Genomic DNA, 25,083 nt, shown 5'->3' on the forward strand with positions numbered 1-25,083 from the left:
AGAGCCAGACGAAATGTTTACACTTGAGGTTCAAGGCAAGCTCTCTTCAACAGTCTGGTGTAAATATGCGACAGGACTCCACTCTTCTACTTAATGTCTATCCTTAAAACAAAGTATTTCTGATGCCACAGTTCCAGTGAATTCTGGACATGTTCCCAAGCTTCCATGCTATGAACATTTTTAACTATCAAACTAGTTAAACCCCAAATCAGATTCAAATCGCTGTAAGGTGTTAACTGCACATACACAAAACAGGTGAATATTGCCTGTGTTAATGGTGCACTTATACACCAACGTGTTTTGCTGCTTCTCACTTTGGAATTATTTTATGTAGAAAGCAAAAATGTCAAAGTTTACATTATTAGGTACACACTGCAGAAGTCCCAAGTTCTTACTGGATGTAGAGAATCTGACATATTGAAGCCATGTGAGAAAAAGCATACCGTAATGAAGGGGAAAAAAAAAAGCCACACTCTTAAATGAAGAACATTTATACTAAAGGGACACATGAGTGACAGAAGGAATGGCTTGCCTTCAGTTTCTAGCTAAGAAAAGCCATTGTATTTCATCACAGCAGTGGCTCAAAGCCTTTTCGTAGCCTGCAGAGAGATTTTGCAGCAAATGGAGTCAAGTATTATTTATGTAGTAGCACTAGTAGATAAGATTTAACAAAGTATTTTCTCAAAGTCTGAATAAAGAGCATTGAGTAACTCAACCAGCTGACAACTGGAAGCTGGAAGAGATGTAGGAATGAATGAGAAATTATGACCATAGTTCCCTCACCCATGCAGATGAAGATAACCAATTCATAACTAACAGACTACACAAGAAAGCTCTGTATTTTTTCACTTCTGGTCCTTTTGGGGTCAGACATGAGAAAGAAGCTCAAGTTTTTGCCTGACCTAACACACATTTCCCCCTGAAAACATCAACATAAGGATCAGCAAATGCTGTCAACAAAAGAAATCACACAATGAGTAAAGTTTTCACTGTCCTCATTACACTTGAAAGCAAGACTTTAAAAGTGTTGTGAACAAGAGTTTTGTATAACTACCATTTCTAACAGGGATGTTTCTGTCACCCCACACAGAAAGAATACAACAGAACAGGAAGTATTTCATGTTTATTCATGTGAAAACAGCAACATGCTATAGAAGAGGGTTCATAGTAATCTCTTCATTAGGCATCACTTCCACTTAAAAAATCAGAATCCCTAACATTTTCCCATGGTATTTTTAATGATCAAATACAGAAAACAGAATTATGAAGAAACCCACTTGTGTTGTACCGCGCATCTTCAGAAACTACAAATGTCAATCGTGGGTATACAACTTGTAGGACCATGACAACTATGCAAGATGTACACGCCTGTATTAAACATTGAGCAGAAAAGACAGGAAAGAAGTTGTACTCACTTTCTAGTGCAAGTCTATAATAATCACACAGACAGAACAACATTTATTAACAGGAATGGAATAAGTCCACACACGAATAAGAAAAGATCATAAATAATACAGTTGTAAAAAAGATTAAAAATCTCAGACTGAGGTATCAAGGATGTGCAATATGGATGTTTGTACAGAGTATCTGTACGGCAGTTTCTCAAAAGCAGAAGTTTACTATGAGAAGTGTGGTAGACTAGCAGGGATGGATCATAATGGGTATGCCTTCCATTAAGAAATTAAAAGATCAGCTAGTGATATATACCATCTTTTCAGTTGAAAATACCACTAAACATAATCTCAGCCAGGAAGTCTATTCTACTTTGACTTCCCATCACTCCAACTTCATCCTGACAGAAGTCAGTTCCCATTTTTCCCCAAGCAGAAGAATTTTGGTGGTATGTATAACAATTTCTTTCTGAGGTCAGACCAGATTAAAATAAAACGGGGAAGAAAATGCTTTGAAGAAACACAAACATTTTAAACAAAAACAGTAATTTTTCTAAATGGTTTTATTTACATTTTTAATATACAAGTATGTTAATACATTCTGACTAGTATCCACACCAGTGTGAAGTACATGACTTAAAGATACTGATGTATTGCATATGATGAAATGCAAAACACTCAACCCTAAGCTTTGGTCCCACCCTCTGAATCCTCATATACAGCATCTGGTGTGTTACCAAGACATCCAAAATTCAAACTGTTCATACCAAATAGAAGTTATCCCAACAAATGTATCTAGTTTCATTTCTTTAGAACAAGTAATAACACATAAGCCTTACTTGCAAAATTTGCAAGATGAAAGTACATATTAATAGCCAAACACTTTACATGCGTGTAACTAGCTTTGTATTTATTGTTTCTAGATTTGGGAGCACGTCACAATTGTCTTGTGCTTGTAAATTTTAAATCTTTAATTATGGCATCCTTTCAAACCTTGCTAACAACAATTCAAAGTGATCAGGATATAATGCAATATACTCAACAATGAAAACGGTAGAAAGTTGTGCTGTGAACTGGCCTGAAACACTCGGGGCAATTACAGATTAAAGTTCCCACTTTGACCAATTTTAACTAAAAATTCTTTAGAATGTTTAAAAAAATGTTGCAAGTACACAAACATAGTGTAATAAATGTGCTTAAGAGGATTTTCAACCTGATGATTTCTCAAAGGAAACTATCAGAGAAAAAGTTTATCAAATGCTTGTTTCAGAACTACTGCAATACTTACAACACTGGTAAAGTAAAAGTTCCTTCAAGTGCATGAAAAGCATTACCAAGTCTTTCTGTATCTAAAAGATGGTTCAAACAGATCAAGGAGACAAAGGAAATTTTAATAGACAGCTAGGCCTATGGGATCATAGGGCATTACATCAAGATTTATTTTTACATTTCTGTAGCACCTTTTACTCAGATGCCAAAAGCACTTTAATTGCTAAAGTGAGCCTCACAACAACCCTGTGAGGTAGGTAGGTATCTGTTTTAATGGTGGCAAGCAGGTTCAATAACTTACCCAAGAAGACACAGCAAATCAGCAGAGCAGGCTAGAATCCAGATCATGTGATTTGACATTATGGCACATGTGGGATTGAGACTTAATGTGCTCCTTTTTAAGACTGTGAAAAAGGGACTGACATGTGATTTGATTCAAGTTTTCTAAAAGTGGACTTATACAGAAAAGGTATCAAGAGAAAAATGTGCTCTAAGCAACTACAGAAAACAAGAGTGTAAGCAAGAAGAGGGGCATTACTGTACCACTTCCTAAATTGTAACAGATGTGGAACAGGAAGGTAACTATTTCACTTGCTAAAATATGTATCCAAAAATAGACTATGTAGTCTGTCTAATGCACTAAATGAAGTTCTAGTATCACAAGTCTTAAGCATTGGAATACTATGACTCAAAACCATTGTGAATTGCGAGTTGTTGAAACCAGTTCTATTATTTCTATGTCTTGAAACACTTCTTTGAATGTCAGAAGAAATAAGAACCAGTGTGAGAAAAAATTTTTTCATCAATTCAAACTTTAATAGTAGAGTTCCCATTAACAAACTGTCAAATCACACTCTTCCCAGTTATTGCCATGTTCTACTGACTACCACACCAGGCATAATAGAGAGACCAGAGCATCTAAATTGCTGCTCGGCACATGGAATGGAAACGTGAAGTACTGACGTTACTTCAGTCAACAGCAAAAAGTTAGATGATACAGTAAGGGTGGAGCACCACTTAACACTATATTCCACCAGGGAACAAAGTCATACACAAAAAGGAAAACAGTCAGTGAGCTGAACAATCACTGTAAAAAACAAGAGGTAGTCATAGAAGTGAGGCCTGCACTTGTAAGTTTTACATCACAAAGTGAATTGGCATACATAGGGAAACTGGTTTTGATCATATAGATCATAAATAATTATTTCTACTTGAAGATTGGAAGACTAAAAAGAACACATTCCTCAAGTTAGGTAAAGGGAAATTTAAAGTTTTCTACAAATTTCATAAAGAATACAGCTGTTAAATGGCTAATTCCTTTTTGTAAGGCCATAATTATAAACTTCACCCTAGCTCATATTCCAAGAATAGACCATCACTGTGTAACCATATTCAGTTCAGACTTAAGTTGTTCAGAGGACAAAATGCTCTAGAGAAAGACAACTTCCCAGAAAACAACATCCATTTTCCTCTTGCTTTTTTCTGTCTTTCTATGATGCACAGAAAAATGTAATGTTAAAGAGGAAAGTGATATGCTTGTTTTGACATCAGGAAAAATGCAGCTTATAGATGGCTGAAGATTTAGCAGTTTTCAGATTCAAATACTGAAGCACTAAAAGATTTACCACAGGTTTACTTTCCCAACTCAAGGCTGGAAAGATCTGCGCTATTCTGAACTATTAATGAGAAACCTTCTAGCAGGAGGATACTGCTAAGATTTCCAAAGAAAAACAGCTTTGGAAAACAACTCTATATGTCTTGTACATCTTATGGCAGCAATAAAAGAAACCTTAGAACAATTTCTCTATCCAGGTAGCCTTCAAATCTTAATTTTCAATTTTGATCACACAGTTATAAAGTACATTTGAGAAAAGGTTTCATTTTGAATTTACTCTCAGATGGGACTGTATATAGAACATGCAACAATACAAAAGTAACAAAATTGTGCCAGAAGTGCCCTACTGTGTGAAAATATCATTGAGAGAGGAATTTGGAATAAAAAACTGCTTTCAGCTTATAGCTATAAATGGTTACATGTATTCAAAAAAGGCAGAGATACACATGTTGCTTTTTAGTTTATCAGTCACTATGTGACTTTTGAGGGAAGTTACTGGAACCAGGAAAAAGTTAAAAATTTAAGTCATATCTGGGATTTAAAAAAAAAATTGCCTGCAGAAAGGTAAATTTCTAAAGAGTAAACTCTTACATTTCTTTCTAGCATAACCTTTTTCAAGTGTGACCTCTACCAGAACTCTACATGTTTTCCTGTTGTTTGAATAACAGAATCATACATTCCATGTCTCGTCTATCTGAATTGTAGTTATAGGCACTCATACACACAGATACACAAAAACATACACACGTGAACGAGTGATCTTTATGTCAATTCTTTCCTTCACAATCTACCTTGTTTTACCTGGTCACCGTACCTGCCGAGTAGAGGCTGATCTTCCTTCCTTGAAGAATCATGTTAAAAATTATACTCTAGATTGTTTTGCTTTCTCACTGTTTCTAAACAGTACTAGATTATAAATTAGATATATCAATTAAGGGAGGTAATGCTTGTCAATTTATCTCCGAAAGTGGATCAAGACAAGAAACCTCAGACAATAAGCTTTACCCTGATAACAGTACTTCTGCTGAAAGACCTACAACATAGCAGAGGCTGAAGCTGTCTAATTCAACTCTTATATTTGAGGTGTGGGAAAGATAAAGGTTTTAAATAAGCATAGAAATCAGATAACTTAATGTAATCATCAAACTAGATTAGATTTTAAAGATCCTGTAGCAAACATTGCAGGGTACAAGAGGCTAATGAATTTGGCTGCAGGGTTCCAAAGGGAAAAATACACATCTGTATGTGTTAGTGCACCCACAATCTCCCAAATATGGTCAATCACCAACATTCCAACTATTACTGCAAACTACTGGAAACAAAATAGCAAAAGTTTTATGTTATTTAATTAGGCAATAATAAATTTAGGTTGCATTAGAACATCTTCCTATAAATTGCTATATCAACGGTTGTTAGATTCCCATGATCCCAATTTTATTGAACAATCTTCAAAATCTACTGCCAGATGTCATTTAAAGTAAAATATGATAAGTATACAATGTAGTTTTGGCATCTAGACTGCTGCTTATCAGTTTTCACATCAAATGGAAAAAATCAGATCATTTCTCATCTACAGAGCAGGGGTCTTCACCCAGGTAGTTCTGCATGTAGAAGATCTGTCTCAAGAAAAATGTGCAGCTAGAAGATGCCAATGAAAAGCATGTTTGTATTAGTACTAAATATCAACTATAGATAACTTTAAAACTCCTTCAGATTAAACAGTCTTTAATTACATGCCATGAAATGCACTGTACAAATGATCAATGCACTTAGTGGGGAGCTTTATAGTTATGTAAACAAACACAAATTTGTTGGTATTTTTAGAAGCTATTGAGCTGTGCATTTTCCCAGGATTTTGATTCCAGAAATCAGCCCCTATCCCACACCCTCCCTGAAAACACTGTTCATAGAAGCAATTCCCTAAGGAAGTAAAAAAATTAAAAGATCCAAACATTCACAGGAAGCCATTCAAATAAGTTTGTATGTATAAATAAAAAAAAGTACTCTAAATAAATGAGACGGGAGGCAATAAATTGACACGACAAGTAAATAAAAGGCTAAAGCACTCCAATACCATTGAAACGGTTTTAATGTTGTTGCAATTCCATAATGCAACAATCATCAACTCATAAAAACCCAATACTTTAGAATTCATTTTAATCACTCCTTTGTACCTATTTTACAAAATAAAGGCAAGGCATATTTAAAAATCCCCTTTTACCTAGATATATGTGCCTATCTTATTTATAAGCTTATGAAAGCGTAAACTTATAATGCTATCAAATGATATATAAGAAAAAAATGTAAAAAAATATTAACCTCTGCTTCAATGTACAGTTTCCAGAATCTGCCAGAACTGGGGAACTGGGCAACAAGGCGTTCATAGGTCTTCCGTGCTTTGTCTATAGGCTGATTCTAAAAATTGAAAATCAAAACAGCATTTACAATATTATGATTTATGTAAATGGATATGCTGATTTTACTCCAGAACCAAATAGTGTGAGTGGACCATAGATAAGGAAATGTAATCCTATGTCACTAAACCTGTGCCTCTCGAATGAGAATGCTCCAAGCGTCAAGGTCATATGGATTTTCCTCTAGTTTCTTTTCAGCCTTCTTCACTTTTTCTGGGACATATTCAGCAGCCTAGAAAAATTAAAAAGAAGACATAAGAGATCACAAGTAGAGTTTGAAAAATTCTGTCGCAGCTACAAAGTAAAGCTAATAACAACATTCTGACACTGTTGACATTCCAGATCTCAGTTTTTACCCTGGAGTTACTAAATTTAATTTTATGTGGAAAACAAGTTATCCCAGTAAGAGCGCTTACCATGAGTTCCACATATTTATAGGTGGACTAAGCTGACTAAATGTTTCTAAAACACTAGAACAAATTTGAATTTGCCAGAAAGTGTATTGCACTATGAATCTGAAGCAGTTTTACCGATTTGAAACTTTCAACACAGTAAATTCAGATCAATTCTTCTATGACAGATCTTAGTCAAACAAATCCAAGTCATTCTGTATATGCAGGACAGTACATACCTCACATCACAAGCCACAGATTTAACAAGAAAGCTAAGTAGTAACAGTTCTAGTAGAAATATATACATGTTATCCAAGCCTAATTTCTTTTGTTAACTTTCTGATCATTTAATCAGTGTATTCTTACCCATGCCTTCATATAATTTTGGCAGTAACTACCTTAAACCACTCTATTTTTCTTTTTTTTCCATTCATTCATTTTGGAGTTTAAAAGTATTAAAGACTTGGTGAAATATATTGCTTTAAGGTCTCCAGAACTTTTTTCCTAGATTTAACATTGTTGGCACAAAGTAGACAAAAAAACCCCCAAACAACTACCTGATGATCACACACAGATAAGCCTTAAAATACATGCTTGTTGCAACCGTAAATGATATTAAGTTTTTCATCAAGCATGACACTGTTCTGATCTGTACTCCAAACAGTTTCTTTACTATCTTTCCAAACTTCACTCCTTTTCAGGCAGATGTTAGCAGTCCCAAATCACATAATCAAGAAAATTCTTGCCTTCATGTGATGTAATGGTAACAACTTGTAAATTATTACTATATGAGCCTTCTTGGGAAATTTTACAAGTTAGCTACATAATTACTGTTAGAATATAAAATTCTATATTGTATAACACAGTGTGATATTTACTTCATAAAAAGTTCTAAAATCACATGTCAAATTATAAAATACTATTTCAAGGAAACAATTTTAATTGATTATATTGGATCTAGGTCAATACACAGCTGACACTGAACATGACAGAGAGAATTGACACTCTTCTCTATCAAGGGTGCCAGCACACAAAAAGGGCAGCAGAAGGTAACCAGATACTACAGAGATATGACTTCTAGCACAATTACCAGGTATCACTGCTGTGCATCATTATTGTACATCATTACTGAAGGAAAGCTGAAGTTTCACAAATGCAAGTCCAAGGTATTATTAATGGATTTTACTGGAAGACCATTTACAGTGGGATTATCCAAAGATAAGCTGACAGTGAAGTATTGTGCAAAATACGGATTTAAGAAAAGGCTGGCACTAGCAAATGCAGTAAGCGCTAGTTACTTAGGAAAATGAACTTTATTTTCAGAAGTCCCCTGTTTATTTGCTTTTGTCAACCTCTACAAATGCACTACAACTGTGTAACAGCTGTTTGTTACACACAGCAATTCAACTTCATCATTTAAAATAGCTACTGTATTTTAAAAGTATTTTTCAGCACTATCAGTTTCTTTGTCAGTCCCACTAGTAAGAAATAATTCAAGGCATATACCTTGAAATAAATCACATGAAATTTACTTAAAAAATAAACAAATAATAAAAAATGCTGCAGAACTGGTAAACTGACATGTAGTAGCAGCCATACATAAAACAGAAAAAGAAAAAAAATCAGTAGGGAGGCTTCATATAAAGAACATCACTCTGATTCAATATTCAAGTCATTCTTAACATTAAGTGCTCAATGCAAAAAAGAGTAGCTTAGAAGGCAAGTATCAAGTCCCACAGCAAACTAAATGAGAAAATTAATTTGATTTTAAAAATAAAATAAAAAATTAGTAGCTCAAAGTTCTCAGCTCAAAAGCAGAAAAATTACACATTTCCATATAAATATTTTTACGTCCCTATATCCATCAAAATTTTAACTCTGAAATACTTCATATTACAGTTCAGCTGATAGTCTTAAGATGCAAATCACAGTATGAAATGAATTAGTGTCAGGAGCTCTACAGAACAGAAAGTGACAACATGATCAGGTTTGTAAAATGGACTGCTTGGAATTGCTTACACCTTCTGTCATATGTAAGAGAACACTCAACTCTAAGGCAAGTGACCACTTCCTCTCCTGCCCCTACCCATCTCCAGATAGATAAAAGTCACGCACGTTTCAGTCTAAATGCACTGCAGGCAAATTGGTGTCCTAGCTACATCTGAGCCAAAACAAGGCCTCATTATGCAGCACCTTCACAAATAATCAATCACTCCTAATACAGTAATCAACATTTTGGGATTTCCAGTATGGACCATTTATTTTGCCAGAACTAGGAGTGTAAGTAATGATGCATGCAGCTACACATCAAACATACAATGATGTCTATCTAGCACAAGCATGCGGTGCAAGAGAACAAGGAGCCTGATTTTTAACCTGGCTCAACTATAGCCAGCTAGGCATTTGATCCCCATTTTTAAAGCTGTACATTTACTGTACTCTGTGCTTAGATCTGCTGTTGTCAAAGTTCATGGGTATGTGGCTTTTGATTATGTACTTTTAATTGTACTGCTTGCACAACAGACAGTATTAAACGCTGTGAATACTTAGTTCTTGGTTGGTTGTTCCCTGTCACAGTTTCACCCCTAGATAAGCACTTTCCACACTCCCTCTGCTTAACAGAGGCACTTGAGACAATCTCATCCTGTAACAAGAAGCCAATTCAAGGAGTTAAATCAGCAAAAAAATAATCCTATTTAAAAAGTGATTAACTTCCTAATGGTTCAACTCCTTGATTTCAACATTAGCTGTGATGCAGACTTAAGGATGCAGAATCATAAAAGACTTCAGCAGTCCCAACTTAGATTGGCTTAAACTACCACAAAACTGCACTTAATCACATACATAGTGGCTTTTAACTTTTCTCCACTGCCTGAAAAAAAAAAAAGCCGCAAAGAATTGTTGCATACCACAAAGAGTTTTTCCTCTGCTTTTGATAACTTTTCATATATTTTCCACATAATCAAGCTCGTATCCCACAAATTACCATCTGCAAGTCATGGAATTAATTTAGCATTTAAGGTTCCACGTCTACAAGTATCTGTATTATTACCATCTAGTCTGATTCATAGCTGCCTTTTTAGTATTTACACAGGGATAAATAACAATGGATTTTTAGTTTCACAGATACTAAGAGTGTAAAACGATCTTTATGACCACAGTTACCAAAATCTGAAAAGATCAAATTATCCAAAAAGAAGTTTAGGAATTCCTTCCCGCAAAATACATCAAGTACACAAAATGACAATTTTAATTAATAAAGGATGTCTGAGGGAACAAGAACAGAAGAAACAACATTGAAAAACAACAGTTAAAGAGTTTCCTCCCAGGCCTCTGAGAATGAGCCCTCATGACTCCGAAATGTGCAAGAAAATACCTAGTCAAACATTTCTTTCTACTGTTCAAACCATGTAACGCATCCAATTGCTTAAAGTACCCTCCTGCTTCCTCAAAAGGACCTATTGCAGTGAAAAGAAAATGTATTTAAACAGCTGCTCTGGCTTTGAAGTTGCCAGTCTAAGATGCTTTAACAACTAACACTAATTACAAAATGAGAACCTCTACAAACAACAAGTTTAGGCCATTGTACTCAAAAAGACAGGAATACTCATGGCTAGTTCAGTCAAATTGGCTCAACACCCAAAAGGAGCTTTATGTCCATTAAGACAGAAGCTACTGTTTGGAGGTTTTGGCTGGCTGTTGCACAATTTAGCATAGTCTGGACTTTAATAGACCCAATGAATGTAATTTCAAATATATTACCATGCAACTTACAAGCATTTTAAGTTGTCCAGTTATGCTAATTTACAAGTTTGTCTAGTAAAAGTATTGTTTTCATAAACGTTATCTACAGTTGCACATGCACAGAGTAAGTTTTTAAGTCCTTTCTTCAGTAATATATTCCTTCATTGCACTTCCTCTTTACAAGTTCTTGCACTTTCTTCTGGTTTTACTACCTTGTCACCTTCTATTCTACCACTAAGACAATTCAACTGTGAATGCCATCTTGAAAAAAAAATATTTGTCTTTTAAGACTTGGTCACAGAATCACAGAATGGTAGGGGTTTGAAAGGACCTTTAGAGATCACCTAGTCCAACCTCTCTGCTAAAGCAGGTACATCTAGATCACGTCACACAGGAATGTGTCCAGGCAGGTTTTGAAAACCACGAGAAAAGGAGACTCCACACCCTCCCAGAGCAGTCTGTGCCAGGGCTTCATCACCCTTACAGTAAAGAAGTTTCTCCTTGTGTTTAAGTGGAACTTCTTGTGTTCTGGCTTATGTGCATTACTGTATGTCCAGTCACTGGAGACAACACGAAAAAAATGTGGTCCCATCCTCCTGATATCCACCATTTAAATACTTATAAGTGTTCATGAGATAACCCCCCGTCAGTCTTCCCTAGGCTCAATAGCGCCAGTTCCCGCAGCCTTCCCTTGTAAGAAAGATGCTCCAGTTCCCTGATCATCTTGGTAGCTAGCCCTCTGATGATCTGTCTCCAGCAGTAGCCTGTCTCTCAAGCTGAGGAGCCCAGAACTGGACACAGTACTCCAGTTGAGGCCTCATCTAAGGGCAGAGTAGAGGAGAAGGATAAACCTGGTCACTATTAACAGACATAACTCAGCATATTTACCTTAAATTAAATGGATATATTTTTTACATACTGGATCCCCTCAACAGAATTTAGTCTGGCTTATATCTCTGTACAAATCAAGAGGTTTAGATTAGTAATGACTACTATTCTTTCCTCACGAGACTATGCCCCAAACATTAGCTTTTATATGGACATATATTTTCTGCTTTAACTTCTTATTGGTATATCTGGAACTTACTGACTCTGGAAATGCAGCTAAAATAGAGATTGTTTACAGTTATGTAAAAATGGGAAAAAACCCACTGTATTATAAACATGAGGATTGGTGGAAGAAAACTGGAGCTGATTCTGTTTAAAACTTGTTCCTACAGTAAACCCAGTTTTACTACGTATCATATAAAGCAATATGCTCTTAGAGGAGTTCTTCCAAATGGCTCCTCCTGAGACGTTAAACCCACACAATCCTGCAAGAACAAACTTCTGCTTTCAGTAAGGCACTTATGACATCTGTTTTTAAAATACCAAGTTAGAATTAACTACCATAACATTTACTATTGCATTTAGAATTCTGAAACTTACATAAAGTACTAGATCAGACAGACACAAGGCATGAATGAGAAGAAGAAATAGGAAGAATCAAAAGAGTACCAACAGGAAACAGGAATGCACTGCTTTAGAGGTATTTATTCTATGGACACATAAACAACATAGATATCTTTTTTCCCCACAACTCAGTTTTAGACCAGATTCATATTCATATAAAGTAACACGCATCACAGATTGGAGTACGTATCTTACAGAAAGTGTGAAATGCATGTTGTAGCTTTAAAAGACTAGAAGGTAACTAACGCAGTGGTAAAACACATACTGTATCAAGTCTTCAGATAAAATTGAAGCCTGGCAAGTATATATTTATTAATAGAATAAGAACAGTGGTTTTGCCACTGGTAGAAAGTGGTAGAGAGCACAGCTATTTAGCACAGCACATGAAATAACCACTATACAACTGAAATTAAACTAGATGTGTATATTAAAGTCTAGAAATTGTAACAACATACATAAGTGAATACTTGTAACCTCGACACATCAAGAGATTGGGAAGAGACTGTCTGGAAATTTTCTGGCCAACAGTGGTAGATGCAGCCTTTCAGTCTATGAATGTGGATTTCTATGACACAGATAGGACTGTTTGGTAATTCTGGTTTTGTAAACATTATATAGACCTTGCCAGGAGTCTAACAAGAGACATAACAGATTTTAAAGTCCTGCCATCATTCAATTGGTTTCGCAGAAACTAATTTGGGTCCAGCATAGTTAACAGTGTAGGAATTTTAAAAATATGGCAACAGTAGTGGCTACATGGCATTTCTTTGCCCCCTTGCCCCAATCTGTTCTATCATAATGATGCAATAAGTAGACAACCAAAGTAACATAAGTTACAAGACATGGCTGATAAAGTGTGGGACACAACTGTTTCAAGCTTTGTTGTTCCTCCTCCAGAGTGGTACAGTGAATTTAGGTCTACCACACCCTGAAAGATCACAGTTAGACCTGCTTCACATGTAACTGGATGACTTGGAGCCTACGATACAGAAAATTTCATGGCAGTATTGCTGAAGAGACCAATATCAACTTATGGTCTACTTCAACACTCAGAGTGAGATGCACAAGCCTCCTAGAGTAAGGAAAAAAAAATAATGTAGAGGATAACTTGGTGAACCTGAAAAAAAAATTGCTGGAAGGGAAGTAGCTGACTATAACAAAACTTAGAGAATTCTAGTAAACCAGAGGCTTTCATGAAGAGGATGAAGTAGGAAATGCATAATTTAACCTCACCTATAAAAAGAAGAGTATGTGCCTTTAGAATTTTTTATTTAAAGAGCATCCAACACAAAAACAGGAATGACGATGGGTAATACAATGAACCCTAATGTGAATCAAAAAAACAAAATCCAAGCCATACGTGAAACTACATGCTATACGTAGGTTGCAAATAAGGACTGGCAATTTTTTGAATGCTAAAACCCTCCGTGATATGGTATCACAACATTAAAGCCATTACTCTCCGGAATGGCTTTTACTTCAGTAAGCAGACAGTAATTTAATCATTTTTATATATTAAATGCTTCCTTGAAAACAAAACCAATACCTTAAGTCAGCACTGTTTTAACTTCCAGTTGAACAGTAATGTAATACAAGTTACAACAACACCTTGATGAGTTTAATTATGCAATTAAAATCAATATAATTTTTAAAAATTGTATTGGAATAGCTAAGCTTAAATATGAAACAGGCTATACACCAGGACTACCAAAATTTCATGGTAGCATTTTCCTACTTCTTTGTAGCCATCTACCTTATGATGAAGTTAAACCATTCTAAAGAACCTCTTGCTTAAAGGTACTGAAACTATATTTACTAACCTGAACAGTTTTGAGCATATAGGCTTGTAATTCATAGGACATTTACCTAATGAGACAGAAATTGGGTATTTTATATTCTGAGCACTTGCCTTTCCTACTCCCCCTCCCCCCCAACTGGTGACCTTACAAAGTGTTTACATGCCGCCCTGTCAGAGTATAGGCTCAGACACACAGAAACAAAACCTGTTTTGTAAAGAGATTGGTATTCTACAAAGAAAAGCTTCTTAAGGGAGCACTAAGTCACCAGCTTAATTCTAAGAATTTCTGTAGGCTACACTGGCAACTAAGGCATACCACTGTTACCAAAGACTCCTCCCTTAGTCAGAAACTCATCTCCATCCTTCCACTTAATACCAACTTTAACATAGCCTTAACTATTAAAGACCTATTTAGGGAAATACTGCCTGTAAGTAGGAAATAGTTCACCGTGAGTTTTTAAAAGATAACATTCAATGATCTGACTGCAGCTGCCTAGAAAATAAGTTGTTATAAATATGTATTTTAGTATATTAAAAACTCCAAGCCTAAGCTAACAAACAGTAGTGATTTTCCCCCAACAAGGGTAAGAATGCTGTACCACAAAGAAGATTCTTTATTAAATAAGCACATGTTTAGTATTTCTAATTAAAAGGTGTTTTAATAATGCCTTATTCTGGAGGAGAAGGACATTGTTCATGAAGTCCACAACTTTATATATTAAGTGAATATACTCAGCAAACTCTCACTTTCCAAACCACTGCAAACGTATCAGTGTAAAAGGTTTATCCGGGTTTCCATTTTCTTCCGGAGTGCGTCTGTTCAATGACCACGAATAAATGAGATCAGGAAAGCGAAGCTCAGTGGAGCGTCCATTGTCCACCTCGATCTGGATTAAAATTTGCTTACGAAAAACGCGAAGCCTGAGCGCGGCGCAGTTTTCGGAGCGTTACCGGTTTCGCCGAGGGCAGACGCTGGGAGCGGCTCCGCGCACCCCCTTCCCGCAGCGCAACGCTCCGCTGACGGCAAAAAACGCGACTTCCAAAATGGGTGGGTGCGCGGCGGAGAGAAGGGAGCCCTTCGCCAGCCGCCCCACGGAGGAGACTAGCAGGGCTAATGGGCGCAGGGAAGAGGCGAGGGCCGCGCTCCCGCGCCCCGGCCGTGCTCCCCACAGCCCCCGGGGCGGCTCCAGGCGGCTGTCTCCCCCACACGCGCGGCCCCGCCGAGGTCCGCACAGCGCGAGCGGCTACGGCACGAGCCACTCTACCCCCGCGGCAGCCCTCACCCTCACCCCCCCACAGCGAGCGGCCTACCGCCTCACCCTCCTGCTGCTGCTCACCTGGTCACCGGCAGCTCCCTCTCCAGACATGGCGTGTTAAAATAGGGCTGGGGCACAGAGGCCCCAAAACAGATTAAAAACTCCTTTAAAAAACGCCCGGCGCTGCTAGTGCCGCCGCCTCGGGCAGCTCCACTGATCGCGCCAACCGCTGCGACTCGGAGTTTGAGCAGCGCTTAGCGATAAAATGGCGGCGCGGCGCCTCCGGTCGGGCGCTCGGCGGGGGCGGGGGGCGGAGCAGGGGCTGCTGGGAAAAGCCGCGGGCGGCGGCGCTGAGCTGCTGCGGTGTGGCGGCGCGCGGGGAAGTGCGTCACTGCGGGGCGGAAGTCCCCAGACGCTTTCCCGCGGGTGCTGGCTGAGAGTGGCAGATATGGTGGAGGTGATGGTGAAGGCGCTGCGTCTGTCCGGCACCCGCGGAGGGACCTGGCCTGCCTCCTCGTCTTTGCGGGAGGTGGGTTGGCCTGCCTCCCGCCGCATACGGGCAAAGTGAAGCACCAGGGCCGGTCCTGGAGCCGTGAAGCGGAGCGCTTCCTGAAAGGCGGACAAGTAGGGCCCTGGGGGCCGCGGTGTCGTATTCATGGCGCTCGTGAGGGTCGCGTCTTCTCCCATCGTTCGGCGTCCTTTTCCTGGCACACTGCTTGTTGTTGATACTCTGAAGGACTGTGAGCGGAAACTAGGAGGTTTTGGTCACGTGTAGCTGCGTCCCTGCGGGCTCGTCGTGGGCTATTTTATTTATGAAGCGTTATCTCTCGAACAGTCATTTTTTTCAGCAAGCTGGCATGCAGCCCTTGGTGAGGGAACGTCAGCAATGTCTGCTAGCAGTAGACTCATCACTTCCACCTCACAAGAGCTCTTGTTTGTCAAGGAGGCAAGTTCAAAAGGCAGGCTAACAGGTCATCATCTCAAAAGACGCAGGAGACCCATACCCCTAAAGCTACTTAACTTTATTTACAAGGTAATCAGCAGTCTGTCCATGAGAGAAAGGCTTTGAATCAGCCACTACAGAGAAGCTGTTTGCTATGTGAAGCAAATTAATGGAAGGAAGCTTGGCAGATATCAAGGCAACAGTTGGCTTAGGTGCCTTCACAAGGGCAGTGTAAGTGTTGTTCAAATTCTACAATAGTCATGCAGAAATACTTTAAGTATCTTGGTACTAGCACTCTTTGGGTTCCTTTCTGCTTCATTTTCTAAAGTAACCTTAAACTACAGTAATCTGTGCAAAGAGAGCATAAGAAAAATGCAACACATAACCTTTTCTTCAGAAGCTTGGCACACATTCCCCCCTCCCCACCCAAAAATAAAGGAAGCAAATAGTAAACACTTGCTTGAACAATCTGTGAAGTAACACTTTTCAGTATTGAAGAACTCTGATTCTGTTATGCTTCAGAAGTTAAATACAAATGTGCCTCTCAATCATAGAATTGTAGGGGTTGGAAGGGACTTCTATACATCATCTAGTTCAACCCCCTGGACAAAGCAGGTCAGCCTAGTTCAGGTAACACAGGAACACAGCCAGATGGGTTTTGAAGACCTCCGGAGAAGGAGCCTCCGCACTCTCCTTGGGTAGCCTGTGCCAGGGCTCCATCACCTGAATGGTAAAATAGTTTTTTCTTATGTTTAAATGGAACTTTTGTGTTCCAACTTCTTTCCATTACCCCTTGTCCTGTCATCGGATAGAACAGAAAAAAAAGTGGTGCCCCAACCTCCTGATCTGTCTTGGTAGAGAAACAGTTCTCCAGTTTCTCAGGGAAGAGTAATTTTGTGATATGAGGCTAATTTGTTGTTTCTCGTGGGCTGTTTCTTCCATGTCAAAACAGACTCCATTTTGAAAATACTTGATATGTAAATGCATTTTCTTTCCAAAAAAGTTCATTTCGAATTTGTCAGTGCAGTATTTTTCCATTTCTCATCTAGGAACCAATTCCTTATATTTGATTGCTTAAGCAATGCCAGTGAAACTTCTAATTTGGTAACATGTATGTTATTCTAGGTCTACAGAGTGGCAGCCATCTTAGTGGCTTTGTTGAAATTTTGTTCTAATTGGTTGTGGGGTTTTTTGTTCAAATGTATTTCTATTCTAATTTTAACTGCTTCTGATTTTGAGAATGCTTTCTTCAGTTTCATAAAATTATAAAGGTGGTTTTGAATGATGACAGCAGCAACATCTTGCTTCTCTAATAGAAAGGGGCAGTAAAGAGTGAGATGAGTTATAGCTAATGTCATTAAGGCTTGCTTTTTGCCTCCTATAGCCCCTCACCCCACATAATAAAATAATGTGCTATCTCTTAAACTGTTGGTGTTCTTGATTTCTGTAATTCCATGCACAGAATAGACCTCAGGCAAAACCCCAGCTGCTGTAAATACAAGTAATTCCTGTTCCCTTTCTGTTAAGCGTTGCTGTAATAGCCTGAATGAACTGCAGCTCCAATACATGGTCTTAACTCTGTGTTAGTTGGAGAAAATTAACAAGAGTCGTAATGTACAGAAAGAAAATGGAATGTTAAGGTCTTATTGATACGTTTTACCTTACCACTTCAGCCCTAATAGCTTGCCTCCTTTTGCAGTTGAATGTGAACTTTTTCACAACTGTGTGATAATGAAGATGTTTATGTTTTGGTGTGAGTCTTACAAGGTACGGTATTGCTTGCAAAACCTGTGTGTAAATCATAGATTATGTTTCCTTGTCTTAAATGTAGAGTTTGGATGTTATGTTTGCTTAACTCAAGTTTTACCTTGCTGTAAGTTAAATTTGAGCCTCATGCGAAAGTCTATTGGCTGGAGTTCAGTAACATTGTAAGTTTATGTTGGTTGGCCTGTTTGACAAGCTGATTTGGAGCTGTCTTGATGATGATATGGGAGAAAATAATGGGGATGCAGCAGCTAAGCTTACAACAACTACTTAGTTGCTAATTCCTCCTGCGTAGCTCAAATGTTGTTTTACAAGGCAACTGTTCTTTCTCTTCCTTCTGAAGCTGCGTCATCTCCAGTGAAGTAGCTCAAGACTTCTAGCTTGAGGTAACCGGAGACGTGATTACAGGCCTGTCTGCTTGGGAAGGCTGCACTTTAATGTTCAGATGGTTTGTAATATCAAAGGAACAGGACATTGCTAATATGTACAGTAGTGATTCATGCTTAGTTCAGTAATTGACATTAAACTTAATGGCAAGCTATGAGTTTACAAGTAAACTGGTGTGGATTATACTGCTCTGTGAGTGTTGCAGAAATGGAAAACTAATCTGAAACCAATAAATTAAAGACTTCTATACCTACAATTCAGTGGTACTTAAATATTTCTGCTTGGAAAAAATAGACAAATATTATGTATCATTTACAAAAAACAACTGGAAGTAAAGGAAACCTTAAAACAAATAGATGTTGGCCCTCAAAGGCTGCTAGGCCAAAATCTTGGCAAACCATGAAGTGGAACAAACTTAAAAGGAAACTGCTTTCACAGAGTTGGGGCAGTGGTTATCAAACAGACCTGACATACTTGTCTGCCAAGTGATTTTAGCTGCCACAGCAGATTATTTTTTAATACTAGTTATGAAATGTTAGGTTTTGTGCAACATTTTAAGTGCAACTCTGTAACCACTAAAAACATTGTTAAGAAATCCTTGTTTTCAAAAGGATTCATTCACAGATACAATTATATCTCCTCAATGCTAGAGAGAATGTTTATGGCTCTTGGTTTTGAACTGCTTTATTAATTTCTCTCTGTTAATGCTGAATCTCAAGCTACTTGAATGCAGAGGATGTTGGGAATTGTCCTTCTCACTCTGTCAAAAAATTATTACAGGCAATAGACTGTGTCACCCTTCTTCTAAGATGGATTTCAGCATATGTAGGGTGAAGCCACATTAACTTGAAAATGGAGAGCCTCTGCGATACTATTAACCAGACTGATGGTGGGCCTTGTTGTTTCCTCAGCTGAGTTCTGCAGTACTTGAGTACCCCTGTAGAACCCATAATCTGTCCTTTTATTTTTCTAAAATGACAACACCGTGGAAGTTCTGTGAACTGAAAAAAGAAGGAAGTCTAAATTTATATTCCCATAGGCCATAATTAAGAATGAAATTCATCTTTCTGCCAAACTAGTTTTGCTCCCAATTTGACATCCACTGATTTAGAGGGAGGTGTGGCTCACAATTGGTTACATCAATGACAAAGATGAGGAAGGAAACAAGACCCAAGCTAACAGGCTATGCTGAGATAGTTCTCTTGGGCTCTGCCCTAGTACTGGTTGAATTTGTAGTAAAGAGTGAAGCAAGCAACTGAGAGGATTTGAGAGGTAAGGAGGAGAAGGTAATAGTGCTCAACTGAAAATGGTATGCTCTAAGAACATTCCAACTGTCAGGAATACCACTGTGGTAAACTATTTGCATGGGTATATGACTGGTAGGAGCTGTGGCATCGGATCTGTTGCCTGAGGAATATTTTCTGACATAGGTTTCCTTCTGGGTATTTTCTCCCTCTGGTCACTGTGTCACATACAGCACAGTGCTACAGAGATTCTTTCTTTGCTTTAAATACATGATTTACAGATGCTGAAGTAGAAGATTTGAGCAGTGAACTACTTGCTCATTACATGAAACTCCCACTGATACCATACGCTGTGGGATCTGAAACATAGAAGACCTTAGTATATCAAAATTATGCTGCCTGGGAATCCGTTGCCTCTTACATGTTGCTGGATCCGGAAGTGGCCTCATTTATCATCAGTAGTCGGGGAGGAGATGTCTCTTCTCGTTTTAGTTCTGCATTCTTTCCAGTTCATGCCTTCTGCTGTAATCTTTCCTATGTGACTAGTGTAGGCACAAGAAAGGCATGCTGGGTATACATTGTGTGTGGGTTATCTGACTACCAGTGACTGAGGTACATTATCGTCCTTGTAGAAGGTGACAATAGGGAAAGTGCAGAGAGGATCCTGTATCATGAAAGTTCTCTAGGTAACAGGAACAGAAAGATAAGTTAAAACATCATAGCAAAGGACGGGATTCTGTCCCCTCTTGCCCAGTGAACTGGACTTCATGATCACAGTCTTTGAGAATTAAAAAGAAGGGAATTGATGACACGCAGTGGTAAGTAATGTGGATGTAATGCAATGAAAGGAAGTTTATTTTTTTTTTGTGAATAGATAGTGATTGGGTTTTTTTAGTTAGTTTATTTAAGGAGTAAAACTAATTTACACATTTCATATATAAGCAGAGAACAACAATGAATGGATTAGGGAGTAACTAGGGTCAATAGCAGAAAATAATTGTAGCAGACTGCATAGTTGCTGTAATGTATTTTAATTGTGTAATAAGGTATTAGAATTGTGGATTGAATTCCAGACTCCTCATCGTCAATTCATTTCCTTAAATTGGCTGTCATTTGATACTATTTAACACAGTATGACCTCATTTATTTTTTTCTAAGCAGATTTTCGGCTTTCCAGGAAAAGTGTAAATAATCCCCATGTAGATCAGTCATACTTCTTAAAATCTTCCTCTGTTTTTCACTCCAGTGTTCTTTCCCAGTATAAGTAGTTCTCTTTATATAATACTGCTTGTTGTTGTGTATCAGTATTAGTATTCGGCAATGTCTATTTATATTACCTTGTGGATTCTTTGAAAAATTTACCATAATGACATGAAATGTGAAGCTGGATCTCTGTCTCTTTTTAAAACTGTATTTTAATGATGAAAGATTATGCAGAAAAAATAGTGACAGTTGTTTAAGCCAGCAGGTGGATATCCTCAAAGTCTGGGTTACATTGTGTTTGTTGCTTAAGATTTAAGGACAGATATTTATGCATGTACAATTTATATTCGACACACAGACACACACAGACACACACCAAAAAAAAAACAAAACAAAACGGCAACTAAACAATGCTGTTTGTGTGCTGGATTAAGGTGGAGTCTGGGACAGGCCTTGCAGCTAGAGGAATAAGGGTGAAGTCGTGGATACAAATACACAAGCACTGTTCACTTGATTGCAGTGTTCTCAAATTTTTGACTGTTTGACTCTGTAACCTAAATATTTTTGAAACAGTTGATGTCTTTGCTGACCACTACCACGGCTAGATCTCTTCTTGCGGCTTATCCCTACTGGCTTGTGCTGTCCCCGGCACTGTGACTCACCCAGGAGGTGGCAGACAAGCTCCGCTCTGGCTGGAAGCGGAGCGAGGAGTCAAACAACACGTACCGGGCAGCCATCCAGCAGAGAAAATGACAAGTCAGTAACTTCGGATCTTCTTATATCTAGATTACAGTTACAGGACTTTTTTTTTTTCCCCCATGATATCAGAAGTGGCTTTCTATGAATCCTGCCATGAGTCACAGCGTCCAATGATGAATCATTTTAAAAGTATTTTAACTTTACCTTATATTAGAAAAAAGTCGTGGACATACTTGTTTTAAGGGCATTAATTCTCAAAGGTAATAATAAAGGCAGAAACTAGAAGCATTGGAAAAGAAAGTAGAAGCATCAAAGGATGGTTGGATCAAAGAGGGAACTTGCCAATATTTAACATCGCAGTCATCCAAAAAAATAAAAAGGAGAACAAGGTGAGGTGAGGCCAGAACATACTTATTTGTAACTGATGTTACACACTTTTGCAAACCAGTATTCAGCCTCAGTTGTGTTCTAGTTCATGCTTACTCTGGTTGTAAAATCTGTAGACAAAGCCTTTTAAAAACATTATGTGAATTGCAGTTATTTCTCACTTAGGATCAGTGATACAAAATTTAGTGTTAATTGCAATTACCTGTAAATCTGATCTAATACTGGAGTGCTTCCAAAAATGTTAGTGATTAACAGCAAATAAAAATTTACAATCTAAGTGTAGTGTTGCTTGCACTTAAATGCCTTCTGTTTATCTGAACAATCATTTTAAGATGAAGTTGTAGAAGTAAATTTATGTAGGTGCTATGCATTTTCATAATATATTAGAACACATAAACACGGAACATCACAGTTCCCACCTCAGGCTGCTTTGGGTAGAATTCTTGTTTTCTTTAATACAGTTGTCCACAAACTGGCTGACATAATCCTGCCTATTCAAGCGCTGTGTTTGTGCAGCCTAGAGAAAGAGGAAAGGTGGAACTGGCCAACCAGTCCACCTATAAATGGGGGTGGGGAGGTTGCTATGTGACTATAGTATTTCATGTTTTACTTGAAAGCTCAGCTCCAGGAAGCAAGGGTTTACATAAGACTCAATCTTTCTTCTGAGTTACTTCTATTACGAAACAAAGCTTGTTTGTGTGATCCAAGCACACTACAGACTGGCAGAAACCTGGATGCAATGTGAAAGAAACCAAAATTTAGAGTTGTTTTACTTTCCCGATTTTAGGCAAACTTGAGTCACAAATCTTGGAAATGCCAGTACTCTTGTGCTGGAAGAGCAATTGCCCTCTCCTGCCACATTTGTGGTGTACAGCTTGATACACAGTATATTCCTTGCCTCAGTTCACCTTCAAAACCTATTGTGACTGTCCTGTGTGTCCCACCTGAAGCTGCACTTCTGCCTCTAATGCCACTATTGTCACAGTGTATGGTTAGCAAGTCTATTTTGAAGAAATAACTAATGTTTCTGACCTCTGTGCAAATCTCCTATACTGGTGATGTTACTTAGTCAAGACTTAGACCTGCACACTGCATTTGAAATAACAGCTCTTTTTGAATCTATCCCTGTGTAAATTTACCTTGGCATATTGCATGCTCTTTGAATTAAGGATTATGTTTCATATTTATCTATAAAGCATCTGGCTACCATAGTGATCAGATTGGACAAGCAGACAGTTAAATTTGTACTTAATATTAACTGACAATGCTTTTTCCATAAGAAGCTGGGCTTCATGTTAACAGAGCTGTGTTCTCTAGTGAAATCAATGATTCAAGTGTTTGTGTATGCTGTTTTTCAGTAAATGAATAGAATCATAAAGCTAAGAACACGCTTTAACATTCTCTTTTATTAGCTAAGCTTGTAGTTTGCAGTGAAGTTACTGCATTTGAATTTCTGTCACAAGGCCTCAGCTCAACCACCACATGCTATAGCAGAATTTGTGTTGGTTTTGTATTTCTGAAATAGCATAAAACTGCACGTTGAAGTCTCAGTTAAAGGAATTATCTCAGCCTAAATATAGTCTTACATTACAGTTCATTTTATATTACATTCATACTTTTGCTATTTTTTTCCATGTGTTATTTTGACAGTATTTAAATAATAAAACCTGGATGAATGTTTACTCTGGAACAGTCATTTAATTTTATTAGCATACAAAGGGCAATGAGGCAGAAAAAGGAATGTCATGCTTATATATTAGCTCTTGTTCCAAGTACTAACTTTCAAAAGACTGTCTGGGGACAATTCCTGGGGGAAAATCCTCCCTGATTATGGTACACATTATCACATATTGGTTGTGAGTTGGTATTCCTATACAGCAAAGCAGTTAAAACCCTCAATTGTGAACTACAAGACAGGCCATGATACAGTTGCCATATATTCCTATAATTTTTGTTGGACAGGTGTGTATATATATGTCAAATTACACAAAATATAATGAGCCTGTAATGATTTAACACAAAAATGCACGTGCCTTGGATTTTTGTTTGTTCCTTGACCAGAAATCATCTGACTGTCATTATTCAGACTTTCTGTAGCCCTTCTTCTTGCAGTACTTTGTTCCTTGAAGCCACAAAACAAAAGCTGCTGTGTATCAGAAGTATGTATCTATTCCACTGTATGAAAATCAGAATTGCAATGCAAATTTGTTTGAAAATGAATTAATCCCACAACTTTTCTTTTTATTTCTGTAATTTGTTATACATTATGAGCAGAGAAGGCTGTATGTATCCTAGCACAATTTGGGAAAGCTATCCACTCAGATATTAAAGTAGGTTTGGGAATATTGTCAATGCTAATTACCTTGTAAATCCAAGAGTCTATTGCAACAACTGTAGCTTCCCAGTTGCAAACATATTGCCAGCAAATCTGAAACAATTTAGCAGTAGCTGTTTTCACAGAATGGTAGAAACATGCCTTTGGGCTATTGTTTGGATACTAGAAGTACCAGGGGACTTTCTTACAAAGCTATACATATAAAAAGCTCTGGACTTACTGCGGGTTAAACATCAAAATGTGCTTGCTGCAGTATGTGTTTGTATTCCTGGATGAAATGTAGCCTGTGTTAAGAATCACTCGTCTTACAGTGATTAAGAGAACAGAACCAATTCCATCCATGGATATGTGTCAGTTTGGTCTGACAAAGCTGCTGTTAATGTTTTTGTGGACTTAAGCTCTGAAATTCTCATTGGTATCTCCTTACATTTGACAGATCTGTATCCTTTTAATTAGGGAGAACAGAATCTATTTCTATGTTGTGTAACAGACAACCCCTACATTAACTTTGTTAACACTAAGACATTCATTTCAAGTGCCTTCTTTGTCTCGTGATCCCCAAGATGAACAGAAAAGCAAGAAATAACGTAGTGTGCTGTAGTCCTGTATGTCTCAGAATCCAGAGCCAAGCAACTCTGTTTGTGCTGATGAGATCATGGGCAGGGCAGCAGCATTGAAACTATCAAGGATGGCATGGTATTATGTAGGAAAATAGAAGACTTGTTGAAATGCATATAATAACTTACTTTTGGTTCACCTACTGAAGACAAATATTTAGGGAGTATGATAA

General features: G+C 37.9%; 1 protein-coding gene across 2 annotated transcripts in view; it reads right to left on the reverse strand.

The window, feature by feature from the left end:
- The window catches only part of CSTF3 (cleavage stimulation factor subunit 3), a 47,090-nt gene extending 31,440 nt beyond the window's left edge, over positions 1–15,650 (reverse strand). Inside the window, exons 1-3 of one of the 2 annotated variants that reach the window (XM_061999083.1) lie at positions 15,413–15,650; positions 6,820–6,921; positions 6,595–6,690 (exon numbers count right to left, since the gene is read on the reverse strand). In XM_061999083.1, the coding sequence (XP_061855067.1) occupies positions 6,595–6,690; positions 6,820–6,921; positions 15,413–15,442 (228 nt within the window). In that variant the 5' untranslated portion in view covers positions 15,443–15,650. The remainder of the gene's footprint in view (positions 1–6,594; positions 6,691–6,819; positions 6,922–15,412) is intronic. The other variant, XM_061999082.1, reaches the window with a different exon arrangement.
- Positions 15,651–25,083: the final 9,433 nt, after the last annotated feature.

Source organism: Colius striatus, chromosome 7, assembly GCF_028858725.1.
Source record: "Colius striatus isolate bColStr4 chromosome 7, bColStr4.1.hap1, whole genome shotgun sequence".
Lineage (NCBI taxonomy): Eukaryota > Metazoa > Chordata > Aves > Coliiformes > Coliidae > Colius > Colius striatus.